This window comes from Podarcis gaigeae, assembly GCF_964106915.1.
Source record: "Podarcis gaigeae genome assembly, chromosome: 3".
NCBI classification, from domain to species: domain Eukaryota; kingdom Metazoa; phylum Chordata; class Lepidosauria; order Squamata; family Lacertidae; genus Podarcis; species Podarcis gaigeae.
The window spans coordinates 66136534-66160069 of record NC_139680.1 but is presented as its reverse complement, the minus strand read 5'-3'; the positions used below and the strand labels follow the sequence as shown (position 1 = coordinate 66160069).

Sequence of the window (23536 nt, the reverse complement as noted above, 5' to 3'; positions counted from 1 at the left end):
TGTTTTCTACATAATTCATAAATCTTGAGGAAACATGATCATATTTCTGGAATACATGGTCTGTTTATTTCCCTTTCATTTATCACTGTCATTCCAAGTTCCCAAGTGAAGAGAAATGGAGAAATGGTGCATTCAGGGTTCAGGTATATGAATATGGTAACACTGGTTGTATTTCGGGACCTCTGAAAGCTTTTTGGTGATTTGTTCTTTGGGGCTGCTAAGCTAGGTGAGCAATCTTACTAGATACCCATAGTCCTACTATGTACTGCGATACCTTCTTTTGTCTCAAGGAGCATGCTCTGTTTACATAGGCTCTTCCCTATGATCCCTGCACAGTATTCTCCATCACAGATGTCAGCCTATGTGGGTAGAAAAGTATCTGAAAATTTGAAATTAAAGTACTAATAAACAGATGAAAACCGACAGATCTATAGCTCTTTGATCAAGTGAGAAGGACTTCTCTTTCTCTTACACACATATATGAAGCTTAAGACTGTACAAGGTTTGTTTTTCTTTAACTAAAAATGACAGAAGAGCAATATCTGTTTGCCAGTTTGCTGTCAGATTTAGTCTTGGGTTTTCAAAAACTTTTGTATGAGAACATGATCACAAAAAGTTGGCCATCATAGAGCTGAAATCCACAATGAGCTTTAGCTATCACTATATTTGTTGGGTAAAACTTCATGTGAAACCACAGCAGGATGAGAGGATTAACAACTTTACAATGGAAAACTGTAGAACCTATTCCATCAGAAGGAGGAAATAAGCTTGCTAGCAAAGACAAGACGGAAACTGGGCCAGCAGTTTGTCCACATTCAAGCATTGCTGGGAGGCAAAACCACAAGCAGAGAGCCAGAACTCTAGAAGAAACTCCACCATAGTAATTTGAAATCAAGTTTGAGTGGTTCCAGATTGTGTCTGCATTCCATGCTGCAGACATTGTCTTTTAAAAGAGCTGGAAGATACAAGACAACCACCACAAGAAACACAACATGAACATTCACAACATGAATGGTGTTAAAAAAAAAATGAACCAAAGCAGCTCAAGAAACAGATATGTGGAAAGAAATGCCACCAAAAAGTCATGTTATTATTATAAGCACTAAGTATATTATATTGCCTACTTTTCATATTTTGGGTGCTTTTTGAAATCTGCCACAGTTGGGAGGACAGTCCCTAGTCCAAATATCGTTTTAGGGCCAAAGTTCAAGTTATGCAAAAGATCCATGACTGGAAGTTCTGGCTTGCTAACATTTTTATTGTTTTGACTTTTTTTAAAAAATCAGGGGCTCCCAAATAGATCAGATGGAGAGGAATTGAACTAGAGCTGCAATTGTTTGCTATTTGCTGTGCTGGAGAACAATACAGACACAAGACAGTATCAAACTGTCAAACAGGTCAAAGCAGGTCAAACAACAGATGGAGGGAGAAGGATTTACACTGGGAAATTAAATGGGAGAGAAACATTATTCACTAACCTCGCCCCATTTTTCTAGACTTCCAGATAAATATATTGCTTCATCCAATCTAACAAGAGGGAGATCCCCTTGCTGTGCTGCGGTTTAAAAGGGGTAAGCCACGCCTCCCTGGCCGACTGGATTTACCTGCCAAGGGCCATGACACAGGGCTTCGCCAGCCCCCGCTGTTTGTAGAGGACATGTGATCTGACTGCAACACCATCCCACTTGGAAGTGGGATGACTTTCTCACATATTGAGCAGGATGTCATGCAATCACATAGATTAGGGATTGGAAACTGGATCTGGCTGGTGGGATGGATCCAAAACACACACACTCTTGTGGGTCATTTTGATAGGTAGACTGCATCCTCTGTGGCAAGAGTTGTGGCCCACCTGTCAATCATATGGCATCAGATGATTCCACGTCAAAGCAAGAATTAGAAATGTGTTCCCAATTTGTCCTTTCTTCCCTTTGCAGTCATAGCTTGAATTCAAGCTATGGCTGCAAAGGAAGGTTGCTGGTTACACCTGCTAAGGAAGGAATAAGAGTGCATTCCATATGGGCCCCCATTTTTTCCTTGTTAGCTGCAATTCTACATACTGTAAGGTGACAGAAAAAGGTGCCACACTCAAAAAAGGACTGAACCAGCAACTAGAAAGGAAGGATCAGTGAGCCCCCAGTTCTTCCCTTTCAGGCTGGTCCCAGGGTTTTACCTGACCCATGCCTGAAAGGTAATAGACAGGTGACCACAGCTCTTGCCACAGAGGATGCAGTCCTTGCTTTTTGTAACTGTGTATGTGGAATATGATGGCATAAGCATTAGAGTCACCACCACATATTTAGTTAGTTGTATTTTATACCCGACGCTTCTTTCAAAAGCTACACAGAGAAGCTTGCAAAATGTGAACGATATCATCAATGCACTAATATAATAGAAAATAACAAATTACCAACACAACAGAAACAGTACAGTCAAGCATTAAAACACCATTACATGACTAAGGAGAGCCAATGGCCCACTGGAATAAAACTGGCTCCACTGCATGTGTTAAAACTAGTAAAGATCGAGTCTCTTACATCCTACTGTCTTAGTCTAATAGGCCTTCAACTTTTTTTTTCTATAGACACTGTTGTAATCTCTGCTGCCAGTATTTCAAGTAGAAAAAAAGTTTCCACTTACAGGAAATTGTCACTGGTGAACAAATGACAGCTTTTCTCATTCATCCTGCATCAAGATGACAGCTCCAATCAAATACAATTGTAACAAATTGGTTACCATGACCATAAATTACAACTCTGCATTAGGGGTGGAATTTTCTGAAAATCCCTTTGCTTCCTCCAGTGGTCCCATTCTGGATCAGGCTCCTACGTCTGCAATTTTGCACTGCCACTTGCTCTGATAAAGCTACTCCCCATCTACATCGCAGTGCATTATGGAGTACCTAATATAAGCTAAAGCTGAAGCTTGGAGAACCACCCCACCAAAGTTGTCCATAAATGTAATCTTATCAAGTCATGCCTACACCACAAACTGTAACTGATAAACACACATACATAGATCTCCTTTGGGGGCATAGCCCACCCAATGAGACTACCCAAGTAGAAATGACATCCATTCAAAAATAGTTTGATCACATAACTAGATTCTCGCGGAAGCAAGCAAAGGAACTGGCATAAAACATACCATACTCGATATAAGTTTCCTGCCCAAAGTCCTGTTTGATGTTAAACACAAATGCTGTGAATATGTTCCCATGTGAAAGTTGACAGTCACTTAAATGTGATTTCCACCACTGATGGTTAAATGCCTACTTTCAGACATTTACAACATGCATCTGGATTTGTCGGCATTCACATATGAATGTGGATTAAACCTGTGATTCTACTTTTCAAGTCTAGTGTGTATGAATAGCAACCTGCTATATGAAACTAGTATTTTTTTGCAACTGAGCTTTTCTTTATCTTATGTACAAAATACAGCTGGTGAATCTGAGGAGATAGCTTAAAGGATTTATCCAATATGGTACAAATTATATGGTTAATTTAAGAACAGAAGGAAAGGATTAGAAAATAATCCCAAAGCATATGGAAGCGGCTTTAGAATAGTTGCACATCTCTCTATCAGTTTCAGGCATGAGTCTGGTCCTCCATAATTTAGGAAACCCAAGGAGATTTGTGTCTGATAGATAAACCCCTGGCAAAGATCAATAGAAGAAGGGCTGAATTGACCTGAGAACTTATTTTGTTATGGGAAGACAGGCATTCTGACCTGAGGCTTACCCTCGTAGCCTGCAAAAGCACCCTATGCAGTGAGTCTAGGGGAACGTTTTACATTAATGCATTAGCATTGTAGAAATCCAGGAAGACATTAAGCCTTCTCCAGAGCAATAACGGCTCCAGTAGCATTTGCATTGCAGACGATCACAGTTGTTTAATTTGCAGAAATTGCCAAGAATCAGTGTTTGGAAGACTGAATTATTGCTGAGAAGCATTTAGTTATTTGAACTCATTTGTACTGTTATGTTGAGGAGAATATTGAGCATTATTCACCATACTGCTTGCTTTAATTACCGAGTAGGGAGTGCTTCACCACAAATGTGATTTTGATACAAGAAAAGAAGAATTTCATGTGCCCTTGTCAAGCAAGCTTCACTACTGCAGGATTTTGTTTGCCAAAAAAATACAGTGCCAAGGTCAGTATGCCCTACAGTAGAAATGAGCAAATAAGGGCCCTCTCCCAACAATATACACATCAAGGTTTGTTCTTTGTCTAGACAAAGTGTGGCTTGACTAATGTGGAATCAGGCTTGTACCCTAGGATAGGTGTGGATAATCGTCAGTCCATGGGTTACATGCGTCCCTCAGCTGCTCTTCATTCAGGACTCCAAGATTCAGGGACCCCTGTGCACTCTTCCTGACTGCCAGGCTGATCAGCCATCAAGTGGGCAACATGGAAAAGATCACTGGGTGCCAGGGACAATGATATTGATATTGGGATACCTGGGGAATGAAGGCTTTAACCTGCCCCTCCACCACAAATCTACATATGCTCAAAATTGCTGTCCCCCACATGGCTAATAGTAGTGCAGAGACAGCAATTTTGGCTGCATTGGAATTGCTAGAGAGTGGCGGCTTCAAGCTCGCTCCACCATTAGGAGACTGAAGAATGAACGCCAAATATCAATGTTGGAAAGGTTGCATGCATACTGCTCAGGTATTAAGCACTGCAAAATACGGACATTTGGAATCAGCTTTATGGTTATGGAACAACAGCTTCTGCAAGCACAAATCAAAGCAGAAGTAAAACTCCATCCAATATTCATACCAACAAAGGGGCTAGTAAAACCAACAGCAGGAAAAGCCACTGGTTCGTTGAGCCTTAATGCTTTCATGTTGCATCTCAGCTGCTGTGTAAAGAGAGAAATGCATTTTCATCTCTGGAGTGGAACAAACGGGACTTTGGTGTTTCAGCAACAGTTGTTTTTTCTTGGCAGATGTTTCAACACTCAGAACAGAAAAGATCAAAGAACACAGTTCAGTGCCGGGGGCGGGGCGGGGTAGGAAATCAGGGTTATTCATTATTTCAACAATCTTGGTTTCTTTGCTTGTTCTCTTGTTTGCATTGTTTTCTGGCAAACCAAATGGTGTCACTCCAGAAATACACTGGAGTGGTCAATAGTCTGGATTGTTCTTGGGCAGTAAACTCTCTATGGTAGTACTAAGTGTTAATGAAGCTAACATTAAAGATAGCTATGTATTTATTCTTTCCTTGACAAACACAACGATTCAAAATACATCAACTTGTCCAAAGGCATGATTTTCTATGGCGTAACAGATATTATGCAAGGTGCACTATTGATGCATTATGCCTCTCTTGAAGTAAAAAGGGCACAATGCACTGAAGTGGCTTGAAACTGAGGCTAGACAAATTTAGACCAGAAACCTTGTTTTGGACACATATAATAGACATTGTATGGATGAGCCAGCCCTTCCCCCCCCCGGCTCCTAAAATCTTCTGCCCCCAGGGCCCACGTGACATGGCTGAAAACTACTCAGGACCACCACACAAAATGGTGACAGAGTTTGGCATTGGCAATTACTGGCATCATTTTCTAGTGATATGATCCTACATTTTAAAAGAAAACAATGTATTGAAATAGAAACTAGTATTAAAAAGCTCTGTTCTATTTCAGTATGATCTTGGCATAGAATATATGTAGCTGCAAGTCGTCTGCAACTCTGCAGAGTAGGACTTACTGCTGTGTTGCACTGCTCAGCTATTATGTTGACAGTCAACATAACTTTGATGTAGTGTAAGCAGATGAATCAATCTCATGTCTAAGGATAAGACAGCATGTTTTTACTATCTAACTTGCTTTGGAGCATTTAAGACTGCCTATAACATAGGACCTATAAGTTTGACAGTTTTGTATCTGTTGTTTCTAAGGTATTCATAGGCTCAGGCTGCAATCCTATATACTCCTACCCAGGAGTATAAAGCCCATTGACGCTACTGCCAAGTAGATGTGTGTAGGATTGCACTATTGGCTATTTTGGGCAGATATTCAAGAACAGGTAGGCTAAAGCTCAACACTTGAATCAGTTTTATTTATTTTGGAAAGCATAAGGGACATTTGCAGTTTGAGGTTATAGTAAACTTTGTCTATGGGGATTTATATGCCTAATATACTTTCATATTTAACGTAAATAATAAATATATATAATGTATTCATGACAAGACATAATTTCTTTTAGGACTTTTGACATTTTTTATTTGAAGCATTTGGGATGACTAACAGTTTGGTTGGTTCCTAATAGACTGTATATTAAAATTTAGATGCACCGGCATATTGAATTTCTAGTCCTCAGGCCAGCACAAGTCAGCTGGATGGCCTGCTCATAACTCTATCGCCACATCTGGGATCTGAGCCCTTGTTCCAGATGTTTCTTGTAGGAGCCATTTCTAACCCATAAGTATATATTTCATTTGAGGGTTATATAAGTGTTCATAATCTAATGGAAAATATATGCAACTAGACATACCATGCTTGGGGCAACAGTATATATCTGTATTCTTAATGGGGTTTATTGTGCATTGCCTTATGCACTGCTTTCTTTCAGTGATGAAGCAATTTATAAATTCAGGGTGATATCTAACTCACTCATACTCGGAGTAATCATACAGTGGTGTCTCGCAAGACGAAATTAATTCGTTCCGCAAGTCTTTTCGTCTTGCGAGTTTTTCGTCTTGCGAAGCACGGTTTCCCATAGGAATGCATTAAAAATCAATTAATGCGTTCCTATGGAAACCGCCTTCAGACCAGGTCCGGGGACAGTCTGTCCCCCGACCTCTTCTGAAGGCCGGCGGGGGGCGAAAGTCTTTGCTTCCCCCCGCCTGCCTTCCCGGGACAGCGGAGACTTCTCCGCTGTCCCGGGGCGATTTTAAAATGCTGGTGGGCGGCAACGAAGCCTTCGCTGCCGCCCGCCAGCATTTTAAAAACCCCGGGACAGGGGAGGACTTCTCCGCTGACCGGGGCGCTGCCTCCCGCCAGCATTTTAAAATCGCCCCGGGACAGCGGATGAATTCTCCGCTGTCCCGGGGCGATTTAAAAGCCCCCGGGAAGGCAGGCAGGGGGGACAAAGACTTGTGCCGCCAGCCTTCAGAAGACTTCCCCTGCAGGGCTCCCCAAGCGGTGAATGTCTGCCCCGCGCGAGGGGCGCTCTGCTTAAGAGCGCCCCTCGTGCGGGGCAGCAGGCTGCTATCCGCAGCCTAGGCGGGAACTCTTCTGAAGGCTGGCGGGGGAGAAGGGCTTTTCTTCCCACCGCCAGCCTTCAGAGCAGCCTTCTGAATGTTGGCGGTGGGGAGGAAAACCTTCCTCCCACCGCATGTCTTCAAGACAGGTCCGGAAACAGAGGAGAAGCGCTGTGCACCTTCCCCTCTGTTCCCGGACCTGTCCTGAAGGCTTGCGGTGGGAGGAGAGCTTTCCTCCCCACCGCCAACATTCAGAATGCTGTTCTGAATGTTGGCGGTGGGGAGGAAAAACCCACCTCCCACCGCAAGTCCCAGGAACAGAGGAGAAGCGCTGCGCACCTTCCCCTCTGTTCCCGGACCTGTCCTGAAGGCTTGCGGTGGGAGGAGAGCTTTCCTCCCCACCGCCAACATTCAGAATGCTGTTCTGAATGTTGGCGGTGGGGAGGAAAAACCCTCCTCCCACCGCAAGTCCCGGGAACAGAGGAGAAGCGCTGCGCACCTTCCCCTCTGTTCCCGGACCTGTCCTGAAGGCTTGTGGTGGGAAGAGGGCTTTCCTCCCCACCGCCAACATTCAGAATGCTGTTCTGAATGTTGGCGGTGGGGAGGAAAAACCCCCCTCCCACCGCAAGCCTTAGGACAGGTCCGGGAACAGAGGAGAAGGCGCGCTGCGCTTCCCCGCTGTCCCCGGAGATTTCCCTATGGGCTTTCGTCTTGCGAAGCAAGCCCATAGGGAAATTCGTCTTGCGAAGCCGCTAAAAAATCGGAAAACCCTTTCGTCTTGCGGGTTTTTCGTTTAGCGAGGCATTCGTCTTGCGGGGCACCACTGTATCCAGTGAAATCAAAAGATTTAAGTCCATTTCAGTAGGTCAGTTCTGACTATGACAACCATCAGGAATCACACATAATAAATAGGAAATGCTTTGTGTTCATACCCTCCAGAATATCTAGGGCTCCTATCACCCAGCCAGCATGGCAAATGGTTAGAGATGATGGGAGCTAGAAGTCCAGTAACATCTGGACACCACAGGTCCTACATCTCTACTCTCCTAGCCTCTGATCACATACTAGTTCTAATCTGAGACATGGTTAATCAAACCTATAGTAAAAACATCTGAGAATATCTAGGAGTTTGATGTATGCAGTCTTTTTCAACTGAAATCTGTAAGTAATTTAACCCGCTAAAAAAGGTGCATAGAAAAAAAGACAGAGATATGAATTGAATGGCAGCTGCTGCCTGTTAATAAAGCCAGCTTTCAAACTGTATTTTGCATGTCTTAACAGAGACCCTCAACATCTTTATAGATTATATTAAATATGCTGTAATATAACCATGGGGGGGGGGGAGCAGTGGGATGCAAATAAGAAGCAGGCTGGGGGATACACACACACACACACACACACACACACACACACATTAACACAAGGAGAAAACCTAATAATAACAGCAGCGAAAGGATAATAATGCAGTGAAAGGATAATTGCCCAAAATATTATATACACTGTATTTTGAAGGTTACATAAAATCCTTAATCTTTCAAAGTGGCCCACCTCTCAAATGCTATCTCTTGATGCAGTTTTTCCTAGAAATGTTAATTTCATATAGGAGATACCAGGCCCTGGAACTCCATCATCATGACTTCTAAAGTATATTCCAATTTTTAAAAATGCACTCAATTCACTCTATTATGTTTCTAGCTATCTGTAACTAGCCATATAAAGATACAAGACCAACAGATTCCATTATCTCTAATGAAATTTCAGGGGTGGGGGGCGAGATTTCAATGTATGAAGGATGAATTGCAGTCATGCACTATAAAGTCCATCCTATGGTGAGTATGCTTCTGTAACCTTAGAACATTTTTCCAATCCTACATTTCAATGTTCTGTGTTAACATCTCAAAAATAAACTCTCTGCTCCTTAGATGCAGTCATTTTTAATACAATCATTTTGAAAAGAGATAGCTGATATAAAAAACAAAAACAGGCCAATGTTCCCTGTAATATTTTTGGGTTGGAGCCAAGCCTATTCATGATTGTAGCAGACCCATTGAAATAGACAAGTCTTGTTAACCACGACTAACTTAAGTCCCATTGATTTCAATGAGTCTATTCTAAGCATGACCAAGCCTGGATCCATTCCTTTGCTATATATACACTCAAAAAGAGCGAACCAGCTTAGTGATGATGCTTTGTTAAAAGTAGCCATGCAATAATCTTAATAATTAAACTAACAGGCCCACCAGAATTGGTGTAAATATACAATTTAAAGGCTGATAAAAGTTCTCTCTATAAATCTAACAAAGCACAACTGTAAGTGAGATTCATTATTTTAAAACTTCTGCTTTATACAAGTTGTACAAAAGAAGGTGCACAGACTGATCCGGTAGCATTCTGGACTGCACCACACCAAACTGAACTGAAACTACAGTTTTTAAATGTTCCCTCAAATCAAAATCTCTTCAATGTTAGGCAGCAGCTCAGGGAGAGGGCTACAGTCTCTCTGATATATTAAGGCACTTCCAGACTGCCACTGTTTTGTGGGTATGATTCAATCATACACCAGCAAATTCAGGCTATGCAATTAAAGTAGGCCGCATACTCTTAAAACAACTTTAAAATTAACTTTATGCAATAAATAAAATGATGGGGAAATATGGGTTAACAATTACTTGACACATCATACAACCTCTTCCAAAACAAATCATAACTCATATCCAATAAAGAACTAATCTTATATAACCATACCACTATCTTTGTGCAAAAAAATTAGGATTGATATATTTTTTACATGGCAGAGTATTCAAAAAGATTACACCCCACTCCCATGCCTGCAATATGAAGTAGTACAGTTCAAGCTTATATTGTACTTCCTCAGCTATCTACTTCATTCTGTCATATGTGGATCATCTCTTGGTAGATATGGCAAGATACTTGTTGCTTTTCATGTGGCCTGTGTTTCTTTAACTTTATTGTAAAGGAATGTGAATGGTTCTGATACATAATTGTTAGCTGAGCCTTTGTAGTGTGTGTGGGATATGATTTCAAGTGAAATGAAATTGTTTGCATGTAGAATGTTATTTCCAGAATGAGCTGTGGAGAGATTTTTCAGGGGTAAGTATTTTTAGAATACTTCACTGTCTGCCTTTACTATTCCAAGCAGATGAGCAAACAACATGCCACATTAGACAAATTTATTTAACATCACATATTTCTATTTTAACAGTAAACAGCCACTGCCTAGACTTGAATAAGATTGGGACTATGGAGGCAGAGGCGCCAGACAATCAGGAGAGCCCAATGCAACAACACAAGACTTCCTCTGAACATTGAAGGGCTCCCACACCCTTAAAAAAATAATTGGAGGCTGAAATTGTCTTGGCTCCTAGTAGTCAGAGCTTATGCATGGAGGGAAGGGAGATTTTAATGCTTTTGCCCCTGCTATGGCCAAATAAAATTCCCTCTCCATCCACCACCAAAACATCTGCTGTCTGCATTAGTAGAGAAATTTCCATTGACACTAATTGATGCTTCTCTCACAACGCAAACAGAATTTTAGAGATTTCTGCCCAGACCTCAGCATATACCGGTAAGTGAAGGGTTGGTTAAAAGTATGGATTCACCATGGTTGTTTCATATTCTTGATCTAGAAGTTAGTGTATAACTCCAAAATCATAGAAAACTTTATTTCATTTATATGACACAGCAAGCATTGCTGTAAATAAGGGGCCATCAAGCTTTAGGGACCAATGGGCATGTTTGGAATTTTGAAAAAAGGGTTGTGCATACCTGTTACAAAATGACTGTCATGGGAATGAGATATACCACAAAATGGTTGCCACATTTCAAAGACAAGGAAAACACAAGGCCACAAAATAGTGCAGGCATGCTTCCTCATGGCTACCTTGTCAATGGAGAAAATAACCTACAGCAGTTCCTTACACCTTCCCTCTGTTCAGAATAGATGCGAAGGTGGGTGTCCTATCTGGGAACGCAATGAAATGTGGGCATATTTAAGGGGCTGCATTCAATGAAGGAGATGCTGAGCTAGACAGTCTTTTTGTACACTCTGATTTTTTTTTTTACGGGAAATTTACTGAGATTTTTGCAGGCACCATAGGAGCTACTAGCAAACACAGCTGCATGTTGGCAACCTCTGTTGCAAGTCTACACAATTAAAGTAGTACATTATTGAATTGGAAATGTGGAACTCTAGGCCATCTAGACAAGACACCAATTTTCTAGTCACAATTAGCATTTTTACAAGTCAAAATGATTCTTCAATGATAACATCCCCAAGCTTTTCAATCAATTAATCAGGCTCCCTCACATATTGTGAGATTGTATCATGTAATCATTATTATTACTTGCTGATGAGCAGAATTGTGCATGCTCTTGCACTCCTTTTTGCCACATCCTGTAATGTGTGGCTTGGCCATCAGATCATGTACCACCTGAATTTGGAGCAACCCCCTATCCGTATATTTTTCATCTAATGCCATAATGATAGTACAAAAGACCTGTTTGAGGAGGGATGAGTATTGTTCTCTTCCTTCAGCCTGAGACAATAAGGTTCCCTTTTATTTCGTATCATACACACCCTTTTACCTAGCCATGCCTCAAAATCAGACCATTATGTAAATATAGCTTGTTATAATCTTCCAGGGTTTTGAACAGTTTTGAAGTTATCTGTCAAGGCCAGATGTCTTATCTCTTTTCTGCTGATTTATATCCTTGCCTATTTCAGTTCAAATAATTATTTCTCAAAGGCGAAGTTCCAAATCATCAATGCTGTCATAGATACTATATTCAATTCAGTTTCTGAGAATGCAGAAAAAGCCAGTGAAATTACTGCTATGCAGCACTCCTTTTCAAGATTCTACCCACCAATTAAGACTGTACTATCCTAAATATTAAACTACGTTTGCATGAGAGCTGAAGTAGAAACTGACACTTCTCAAATCAAACATCTGTGCTAATTGTGCTATCCTGCAATCTGTGCTATCCTGGCCTGGTAGTCCATAAGTACATAATAAGAGCCCTGCAGGATGAGTCCAAAGGCCAATCTAGTCCAGCATCCTGTTCTCACAGTGGCCATCCAGATCTCTATGGGAAGCCTGTAAGGAAGGCATGGACACATTAGCACTCTCCCTATTTGCGATTCCCTGCAGCTTGCATTCAGAGGCATACAGTGGTACCTCGGGTTACATACGCTTCAGGTTACAGACTCCGCTAATCCAGAAATAGTACCTCAGGATAAGAACTTTGCTCCAGGATGAGAACAGAAATCGTGCTGCAGTGGCACAGCGGCAGGCCCCATTAGCTAAAGTGGTGCTTCAGGTTAAGAACAGTTTCAGGTTAAGAACGGACCTTTGGAACAAATTAAGTACGTAACCAGAGGTACCACTGTACTGTCATAATTCCTTCTATCCCCTGCCAGCATGGCATTTACTTTTCCAACTTCTGGGGGGCCACAGGCTCACTATCCCTGCCTCATCTGCCCTTTTCCTTAGTTTCCACTGTGTCATGTGGCATATTCATGATAACAAATGCACTTCTTTATAATGATAATCATAGGGTTGCCACATGATTAGGGTGATGGAGTAGTAGAACACATGCTTGGTGAAATACAACAGTAATCTTTGGGGGCAAAGTAATAAATGACTGGCATTTCCCTGTAGGGTTTGTAGTTGTTTTTCAATCCGCACTTAGTATTGTACTGATTATTTTAGCTATTTCTTTTTAAAAGGTCACCTTTCAAAATAAATCTTACAGTCTTCTTCACAAGACACTGTGAGCCATATGACACATTTTAAAGAAATCTGAAAGGGAAGATACCAAATGGACTTGTCAGAGCCGCTAGGACAGCTGCAGAGCAGGGCTTTTGCACAGCCTGTGTACTGCATGGTCTCTAGCACCTAAGTATGTATGGGCTTTGCCAGAACTCAGCGAGGCTGTCTTAGAGCGGCAGAGCACACTTGCAGTTCATGTCCGAAACTAGTCAAAGAACTGAAACTATAATGTTATTTGGTATGTGTAAGGGATGCATGATTTCTATTCTTGGTATAAACAAATATCCACCAGCAAAATAATGAAAATAGGAAATCCTAGGAGACATCCTGATGCTATAATTTTGTAAATAAGAGCCCATGGCTGGGGAAGCAATTCATGGTTATCAACATTACTACTTTGAAACAGCTGGATTTGGGAGGATATTCTAGAAACCACACTGATTTTGTAACAGTTCAGCTACAAAAAAGTTAATATGAGGTTAGCCATAATTGCAAATGTTGTGCTATAGATTATTTTAAAACCACTATATGTATGCAAAAACTAAAAGGTTTAAATCCACTTAATTTATCCCAAACCAAAACCATTGGGTTTTTTTCCACCAAAGCCAAATTCTTCTATTCTGCATGCTTTTTTTTTTTGCCAAACTTTCCCCTCCTTTTTAAGAAATGTTAAATACACTCAAACTACTGCATAAATTACAAACTAGTTGTTTAGCTTTAATACTAATGTGAGACATAAATCTTTGTAAGCAAGTGGATTCTACATTAAGGATTTCTTCACGTAATTCAGTTGCATTTCAGAAAATTTTCATAAGAGACTTAATTTGCCACTGAAGTATGACCAATGCACAGTTTGTTGAATGCAACAGAATCGTAATTAGCAGTAACACAGATGTTCTAATACCCCCAGTTATCAAAATTCCTTGTGTGTTTTCTAGGCAGTTTCAAAACAAGATACTGTATGATTACCAATAATGAATTATGTTTTATATTTCTTTAAAGAATTATTTGAATGAAAAAGACCACTAGTAATCTAAAGGCTGAGAATCAGTAACTCAAGGGCAAATGGCATGCCTGGGCTACCAAACTACTTATTACACACACCATGTCACAGTTGCCCAGTCAGGGTGAAAGGAAGTGGCAATGCAGTTGGGGTGGAGTTGCAAAACACTTTTCCTATCAAACCTTCCCTGCTCTAAAATCCCCTCTCCCACCACAGTTTTCTCCAGTGGAGTTTGTAATGCATGTTGACTACATTCAGTGCTTTTTTAAAAGAAAAAGGTGCCAGCACTCACCATGTTGCTACAGTAAGTGTCACACTTTGAACCTTTGGGTGTCTGTACTGCGTACCCTTGAATACCTCAGAAAAAAGCACTGACTATATTTAAAGTCATGAGAGTGGGGGGGGGGGAGCACTGGAAGGCAGATATAGAGCGGATGGGAAGGAAAGCATCCAGCCTGGAAAGTGCTGGATGTCCTACTTTAGCATAAGCTGTGTGCATAGAAATAAATGCATCAGCAAAATAGAAATGACTAACTTTGCTGATGTTTCCAGCTATGCAATGAATAAGGACAGTGTTTTCAGAGCACTGATTGAAAAGAAATTACTTTAACGGACACTGGTTTTTAGAAAATAGACTGATGGAATGGTTTCTCCAGAAGATAGCACAATGCCACACATAATTTATTTACACATCTGGTACAAAAGATATTTACATGTTATTTGCTATGGTACCTGCTATTAATGGGCTATTCTGCCCAAAAACAGTCAAGCATTAATCACTAGTTTTTCCTTTGCAAGTCAGCTCATCATTCATGTTGGACTATCCTTTCTCACTAGGAATCCCACACTCTCCCTTCAAGCTCTATGAAATCTCCACCCATTTTTCATTAAATAAGAAGTAATACCACTTTATACAACTACAGCACCTTTTGCCTCAAGGTAATTTCCAAAATAGTCTCAACTAGTCTAACAACTCTTTGACTTCAACATCTAGTCTAACAGCGCTGTGACATTACCATTTATTTAAATCTGTGAAATAGATTCATGAAGACCCCAGTAGGCTATATTTGCAACCAAATCTAGAATAATGAGCCAATGCATGTTGTTGGGTTAACTAGGCCCAACCTTATTGATTTAACTGCACTACAACATTCCTAAGACTGTGCAAATACTAATGCAGGATTTTAACTGTGATACCTGGATTTGGCCAGAATGTAACTGAAAACCGCCCTAAAACGGCAATAGTTTGGAAGTGAGCTGAATTATTTGAGAGATTAAGGGTATGGGTAACAGGCACATCCCTTAGGGGTTGGGGCTGTTTGGCAGCTAAAATCAAGATGATATGAGATTCTGGAAATGCTGGGGCCAATTTCCCATCCTTGAAAAATGCCACTTGGTTTCCCATATGGGTAAGAAGTCCAGCAGCATTTTTAAGTGGCCAGCACCTTCTGTGTGAGCCACTTTCTTGCTCAAGCAGTGGAGCTACAATAGTTTCTCATAGACAACCTCTCTTTGAGATGCATGGGGAGGGATGGAGAGCAAAGGTAAAAAGTTGTGTGGGAACAATCCTCATTTCAGACAGGGATGTAAAAAAGCGGTGAGCATCCTGTAGAGCACAATATATGTCTGGTAGACCGTGCTGAACTTGCTTAGTCGCTGGATTTGCAGTCTTACAGACAGTGATGATACCAAGGATAATAACCAGGAATGAAATTCTGACTTAGAGTAATCAATTTTTTAAAGCTATCAGAGTGCCCACCGTCTTTCTCTTGATAATATACATGTTCCTTTCCCAGGATGTCATTCAGTAAGAAATTGGATACCATTCTGAGGACAATGTATGTTCTGCAGCTCTGAAAAGAAAGATATTTCTGAATTTTAAAAGGCATGCATCTTCAATAAAACTTAAATATTTCTTGTTATTTCTCAATTTCTAAGATTCTAGCAAGTAATAAGATTTTGCTACCCAGTAACTCTCATGTCTGATGTTTGAAAAATGCTTATTCTTCCTTCTGCTAAATTTCATTTTTTCCAAGGGGAAAAAAGTGTGTGTGTGCGCGCACGCGCACATATACTACTTCTTATCTCAGGCCAGCAGCAAAAAACCAGCATTGATTGTTATGCATCCAGAAGCGTGCAATATATAGCTGGCATGTTGCATTCATACTGACAAGTCACACCTTCCACTTTGTATCACAGTGCAGTATAGTGGTTAAAGTGTTGGACTAGGGCCTGCAAGACCAACATTCAAATCCTCACTCTGCCATGAAGCTCACTAGATAATATTTGGTTTGTCATTGCTGCTCAAACTAGTCTACACATCACAGGGCTCTTGCGGAGATAAAATGGGGAGGGAGAGAACTATGTATGCTCTCTTGAGATTCTTGGAGGAAAGGTGGGATAGAAATGTAAAATAAGTAAATTTGTGTGCCTGTGGCCAGAGAGGCTGGGGAAGCCCAGCTGGATGGGTGGGGCATAAATAAATTATTATTATTATTATTATTATTATTATTATTATTGTTACAAAGACCCACTATGCTGCATAGTCCCCCAAATGTGGAATGCAGCAATTTTGAAGCAGCCACTGAGGCACAGAAGAGGGTGTAAGAGGCAGCAGAAAACAAGATGGGGACCATGAAGAATCAAGAAGCACAGCTTCAGTAAATTTAGGTAAGAGGTATGAGGAAGAGCGGGGGAATCAGTGATGGGGATGCCACACATGACCCATGCCATCGGTTGCTCCATTGACTTGACTGCAAACAAAAACCCTCTTAAGTTTTTCCAGTCAGAAACTACTGGTGGAGGGGTGCTGCTGTGTAGTATGCAATAGGAAAAGATAGATTTGGCTCATAATTTTAACATTTTCTGAAATATCATCAAGCAATAAGTTAGCAGGAGTAACTGCTATAAAATCCATTTTCCACTTGAAGTGGAGAAAATACATCTGATGTACTTGGAAGGACTTTGCCCTTAAGTATGAAGAAGCTAAATCATAAAGAAAGCGAATGCTGCTTCACTGTGCACAAGATGTCCTTTGCCCAACCTTGTCCCCTATGTGAAAGGAAACTTTAATGAAAACGAAAATTATGGCTTACCAATCCCCTTCATGGGGGCAAGCCAACGTACCAGAATACCTGCCAACAATTCCACAGGCTGAAAAGCAAACAAAATAAATGAGGGTAGAATTTGTGAAGATCATAAGCCGTTGAAAGAATCAGTGAAGCAAGAAAGATTTATGATTCCTACCTGAGATGAATACTCCTGAATGCTTTCTTGTAGCTTTTTTCTTTTGGAGGGAAGGTGGTACATATTCCTGAACTGTGACAACAGCGGATTCATTACACCTTCAACCTAATCTGGAATATTATATTTTCTGTAAACTCTGTTTTGAAGCATCTTTGCATGGAATACAGACAGTCCTATGACTCACATCCAGCCTCTTGCTGTAAAGGCTACAAAGCTGTTATTGGTGATGATGGCAAATTGACATAAATGAAGCATCTGAACGACTTGTGAAAAGCAAGCCACAAAGTCATTTGAAAATTCCAACTCCGAATGTCTTCAAAAGGCCAGTTTATTCAATCAGCAGAATCAAGTGCTAAAGCAGCTGGAAGAGGAGAGGTGTATAGGCCAGAGAAAGAAGAGTGACTGGAAGGGTGTCCCAATTGTCATCCTTTTGATCCCTGAGAAACTCACCAAACTAAACCTACTGCAACCTTGACCTAGGTATGTGCAGTCCAACTGACTGAGTGCTTTTGGGTGTGAGAAGGCTGAGGAAGCTCCATAAAAGCATGCCTCAAGTGAGAGACTAGGGTGGTATCAGCAGGTTCTAGGTTCTCTATATTGTGAGGTTCCGAAGGAGTTACAGGAGACCAATTACTAGAAAATATTTGAACTGACTATTTAATAACATATAAAAATGTTTAACACATTATCTCATATAATCGTAAGGAAAGTTTCCACAAAATTCAGTTCAGATGGTAATTAACGCCAATAAATCTAGGGAGAATTTATAACTTTTTGAGGGACAGGTGCTGGCGGTGCCACACTTTTGGAGCAGGTATGTTATATATATTTTGATCTTGCTGCCAAGTACAACTATTCTGATAAGAAATACTTGCTCAGACTAAAGCTATAACCAGCCACATACCCACCCTAAATACTCAAAAGTATCTTCCTTGGTTATTTTAAAGCAATTGTTCACAAAGGAAATCAGTAAGTTGCAGCATCCTTGTTAAGAGCAGCAAATTGCAGTAAACACAGTATCTTCTAAAACTGTATTGAATTTACAATGGTATGGGCAATTTTGGGAGACATTTTTTTTATGAAGATCACTTATTAAGAAAAGAGTTAAAGATGTGCACCTACTAAATGTACTGAGGAAAAGTTTATTTATAAATCATCTTTTCATAATCTCCCCCCTCCTTTCTTTTTTTTGTGTTCTGTTACTGTAATTTTGTTCTTCGTTGCTAAATTTGGTTTTGTCAGGACCAAAGTATTTGATATAAAAATATGTGGCATGTTTTATGTTTTTATGGGTAATTAGCTTCATCTTCCTGAACGCTGAAAAACAGTTCACTGAGTGCTAGATTGCAACTTTTACAGAAAAAGTTACTACAATAGCACTCAGAATTAACCAAAAGAAAACAAAATAAAAACATCCTTTATAACACCTTTGCCATGGGAATGACATTGATATTGTAAAGAAGACTGATTTGTCTAAGAAGAGTCTAAGGGTCCAGCAGGTAGCCATGTTTAAGGGCTTATGAAGACAGATGTGGTATAAAAGAAGTTCCTGTGGACCAGCACCGAGGGCCTTCTGGTGGTTCCCTCACTGCGAGAAGCGAAGTTCCAGGGAACCAGGCAGAGGGCCTTCTCGGTAGTGGCGCCCGCCCTGTGGAACGCCCTCCCATCAGATGTCAAAGAGATAAACAAGTATCTGACTTTTAGAAGACATCTGAAGGCAGCCCTGTTTAGGGAAGTATTTAATGTTTTAATGTTCTCGTGTTTTTAATATTCTGTTGGGAGCCACCCAGAGTGGCTGGGGAGGCCCGGCAAGGTGGGTGGGGTATAAGGAATAAGTTGCTGCTGTTGTTGTTGTTGTTTCTGTTGTTGTTGTTGTTAACAAGAGCTTGCTATTGCTCTCATGTCCTCCTCGTGAGGCACTCCTCACTGTGGAACTAGATGGGTCTTTAGTCTGATCCAGTAGGCTCTTCCTATGTAAATAAATATGGCTGAGACTTTGTTTTAAAGAAATCAGAGGGGTTTTTTCCTTATCATCCAAGTTCAACACAGAGGAATAAATCAGTATTTATTTGATTATGTAGTACCTTTTGCCTTTAAAAATAGGTATTACTTTAAATTCAGGCTTTTTAGAGATTTTTTTCCATGGATGCTTCTAAGAATTCAGAATCATCTGGAGGCAACCACGGAGAGAAGCTGCACAAAATTAGCTCTTTTCCATTCCTTTTTTTTTTCTCACAGACCACAAATGACTAAAATACATATGAGCAGGCAGGCGGGCAGGGCTAGTAAAAACATAAAAAAGAAGTCTAGAAAAAATTGTCTACAATGCTGTTTTATGATGTCTGACAGCTCTACTCCATTTGTCTTGGTAGCATTCTTCTTAGGTTTTAAAAGCTGTATGCACACTGATGAATTATTATGGATGTTGCTATTTATCTGCAGTTACACTCTTGCTCCTCCCAAACGAGAGAAAGAGGAAATGGCTCTACTGCCAGTAGCCACAACTTGGATCAAAATGTGTAACAGAAAAGCTTGCTAATAATTACTTGTGCTTAACTTAAATGACTCCATACTTTGTAATTCCCATAAAACATGTTTATTCTTTTGGGATGCTCAACTGAGCACCTTTATGAAGGGGTACAAAAGTGCAAGGGTGCAAGTAAACAGGTAAAAAAGAAACGAATCTTAGGACAATAGCATGGGCAGAAAATGATACCAGTAGCACAGCAAGTCAACATCAACTAGTTGCCTGAAACATAGGGACTCATTTCTTCTCTTTCTTTTCTCCCAATTCAAAGTCAATGGGAGAGTTTGTTTAGATTCAGTGACTTCGTTGGTTGCAGTCTGATTTGCTCAATAATGCCAAAACATTATTATGTGCACTACATGGTAACTGACTGGTTGGGATCATGCCATGAAGAAGGAAGAAGACCAAAAATGGTGCTGTAGTTACAATTACGTGATATCCATTTTAGGTAACAAATGCCTTAAAAGTTAATGAATAATTTTAATTTCAAATCAGGTATTTTTAAAATGACTTTTAAAATCAAATTATACAGGGAAGTAAGGAAGAAATATTCCTAAAATATAGAAAAACAGATTTCCCCCTCTGCTGGTGGAGAGGGAGGTCCACAAGTAAAGAGAGGGATTTGTCACACACCTCAGTACAGCCGAAAAAAGGCTCTGCTATTGTTGCTGTGTTACCAGCAGTGGAGCTGTAAATGGGGAGTGTCAGGGGAGACCATGTATCTACAGGATGATATGCCTCCTCATTCCCAGAACCCCCAACAAAGACCTAAATCTACACCTGTCTTGAAGATGGCATTGTTAATTCCTTCCCATTAACTGCAGTGGGAAGGGAGGGACACTAGCAACAACCCTAAAGTAGTATATCAAAGGGATATAGATGGTTAAAATACTAACAAATCTGTTCTCAACCCACAAATAGCAATGCTTTATCTCTGCTAATCTTAACATATTCTGATCTGAGTGCCATCCCTCAGCCATATTTAGTTACCCAAATTTCCTCATGTGGACTGTTACTGGCTCCAAAAATGTGTCTATGTTTTAAAATGCATATTTTGAGAGAACAACATGGTATAAATACAAATCTCAGCATGAATATTTGTGGAGATGTAATTTGCAGATTTTTTTATTTGTAGAAGCAGAACAAAATGGTATGAAAATTTGAAAGTGACGCAGACTAGAAATAGACCAATTTGTCTATCCTTACACACACAGACTATCCACAGAATTCATACCAGGTTGGATTGTTAATTGCTCCATGCTGTTTTATCCATGAGGACATGTGGCGTGGACAGTTTTACAGTACCTAAGCTGGAGCTAAAGCATCTTGCCACTGTGGGGATAAAACAAAGGTTTAGTATGGGGGGAAAGTTTTCCCACCTATCCTGTCCTTCCCACATCCTGCCTGAGAGCTCTGTATAGAGGAGTTGCTCCTGCTACCTCTGACATTTGGAGGATGACTACCCTTGGTAGGATTTTGTTGCATTCATTTTTTGAAAGTTGTGTTCAATTGTTTGAATTTTGTATTTGTATTAAATGTTTGTAAACTGTTGGGGGGGGGCTTTCTGGCTGAAAAGTGGTATAGAAATAAACTAACTAGTTAACTATTTGCAGAATAGCAACCATCTCACCATCACACTTGGTTTTGGATATATATTATAATTGCCATGTGCAGACTACTTGAAATAGACTCTACATGGAACCATTTTCATCCATAATGTGTTGGCTCTCATTTCTACACATCAGATGTCACTGGCAATATCGAGTGTAAACATGGCCTCCTTCAGTGATGATGACCGTCATCATGACCAACTGCTCTGTACATTACATCTGCAGTGTAGAAGCTTTGCATGGCAACTGTACCACGTCTGTAAAGGGCAAATGGATTCAGGTGAAAGGATTCTTTTAGTTGATGGAACAGATGGTGCATGCCTTCATTACCAACCATGAAAGATCACAATTCCATGAATACTTATTTGAGAATAAATTCTATTAGGAGAAACCTCTAGAAGTTTCGAGCAGTTTGACAATGGAACCAGTAGATGGGTGGTGTGCTCTCCAGCACTGGAGATCTTCAAGCAGAGGCTGGGCAGATGTGTGCCGGGAGTCATCTAACTCTGGATAACCCAACATTTAGCAGGAAATTGGACTAGATGGCCTACTGGACCCTCCCCCACCTCTGACAATTCTATTACTTTATTGCATCCAAGGGGATATTCTTGGTTCAAAGGACACAAAATAATGCAACTATACCATGCACTGTAGCCATAACAAACATGCATCCAACAAAGTCACCTGAATGACTTCTGCCTGTGCAATGGAATTTCATCTCCCTCTCCCTGCATGTCCCTATGCTCCCCCCTAAAAAAAATGTTCTAGGGGTTCCCCCAACCCCCTGAAGCAGATGGGGGTGCGGGGTGCATGCAGGAAAACTCATCCCATTGTGAAGTGGAAGTCCTTGCAATAATGAGAACTCTGGTGGATACAACCCTAATTAATTCCTCTAATGAATTTTCTACTGCATCCTTCAGCTAGCAGAAAGCATCATGCTATGGGCCAAACAACACATTACATTAAACACACATTTTGAAAAGTGTGATTAAGATAGCCACTTCTGTTATGAAGAAAAAGCCATCTGGATTGGGTGTTGCACTGTTTCCCTCACCTAAAATCTTCCAATCTTCCTTCCTTCCTTCCTTCCTTCCTTCCTTCCTTCCTTCCTTCCTTCCCTATTGCTATTTTTAATGTATTTATTTCAACAATTATCATATGTATTTATTTCAACAATTTATATACTGCTTAAAACCATGGTTTCTAAGTGGTATGCAATGAAGCTATTAAAAAGATGAAAAGATCATATATGTTAAAATTAACCATAAAATCAGAACATTTGACCAGGCACAGCACAGCAGCTAGATAAATACAGGGATGGTGAACCCATAAACCTCCAAAAGTTGTTGGATTCCAGCCCCAGTTAGCATGGCCTATGATCAGGGATGATGGGATTTGGAGTCCAACCATATTCTGAAGGGCCACAAGTTCTGATTTTGATTTTATGTAACATGCTCATTGGCCTTGTATTATCCCACTGAAACACTAAGTAGCATGGCTCTGTAGTTTTAAGAGACATGTTTTGATTGAGGTACTTGAATTAGGGGGTGCTGGGCCCCGTTTTGTGAAAGCTTCCTTAGCTACTGTTTTTAAAAAGCCATCATGCCTCATTGGTCAGCTACTGCCCACCTTAAGCAGGGCAGCCCCTTGTCAATAAAGTTCTTCTCTACAGCCACAGCAGATGCTGCAACCTTCCAACAGTTTGACCTCACCCCAAGATGCATGCCTCTATTGTCCCCCAAGATAAATGAATGAGTGATTTGACTAAATTGTGAAAAGCAGCAGAGTTTATGAATTTGATTAATAACCCCCCAAAAAACAATTCTACCCATAGATTTTTTTGGGGGGATTAATGACTCATGCTGTAAGCAGTTTTCCTTTAGTCAAAGGGAACATCAGTTTGAGACCTGTAGTGATGTAGGCTGGTTCCCCATATTATACTACAACTCCCATTATTCCTGATCATTGGATGAGTTGTCTGAGGATGCCAACAACTACTTGGGAGCCAAGGTTGAAGAACACTTTCATTATAATTTCAGCCACTTTCACAAATCTATGGTGGCATATTTGCCTGCCAAAAAGGGAATTTTTCACAAAACAAGCAAATTAAACCGCTAAATCATTTAGGCACTAGAAGTGAGACGGGGAC

At 40.5% G+C, this 23536-nt stretch overlaps 1 protein-coding gene across 8 annotated transcripts in view; it reads right to left on the bottom strand.

Annotated features, from left to right (window-relative positions):
• ESR1 (estrogen receptor 1) overlaps positions 1-23536 on the bottom strand; it is a 200154-nt gene that overhangs the window by 121680 nt on the left and 54938 nt on the right. The window contains exon 1 of one of the 8 annotated variants that reach the window (XM_083732421.1): positions 17251-17349. The exons of the other annotated variants lie outside the window; for them this stretch is intronic. Coding sequence (XP_083588547.1) covers positions 17251-17343 — 93 coding nt within the window. The 5' untranslated portion in view covers positions 17344-17349. Of the gene's footprint in view, positions 1-17250; positions 17350-23536 lie in introns of those variants that run through there. 8 annotated transcript variants of the gene reach the window in all.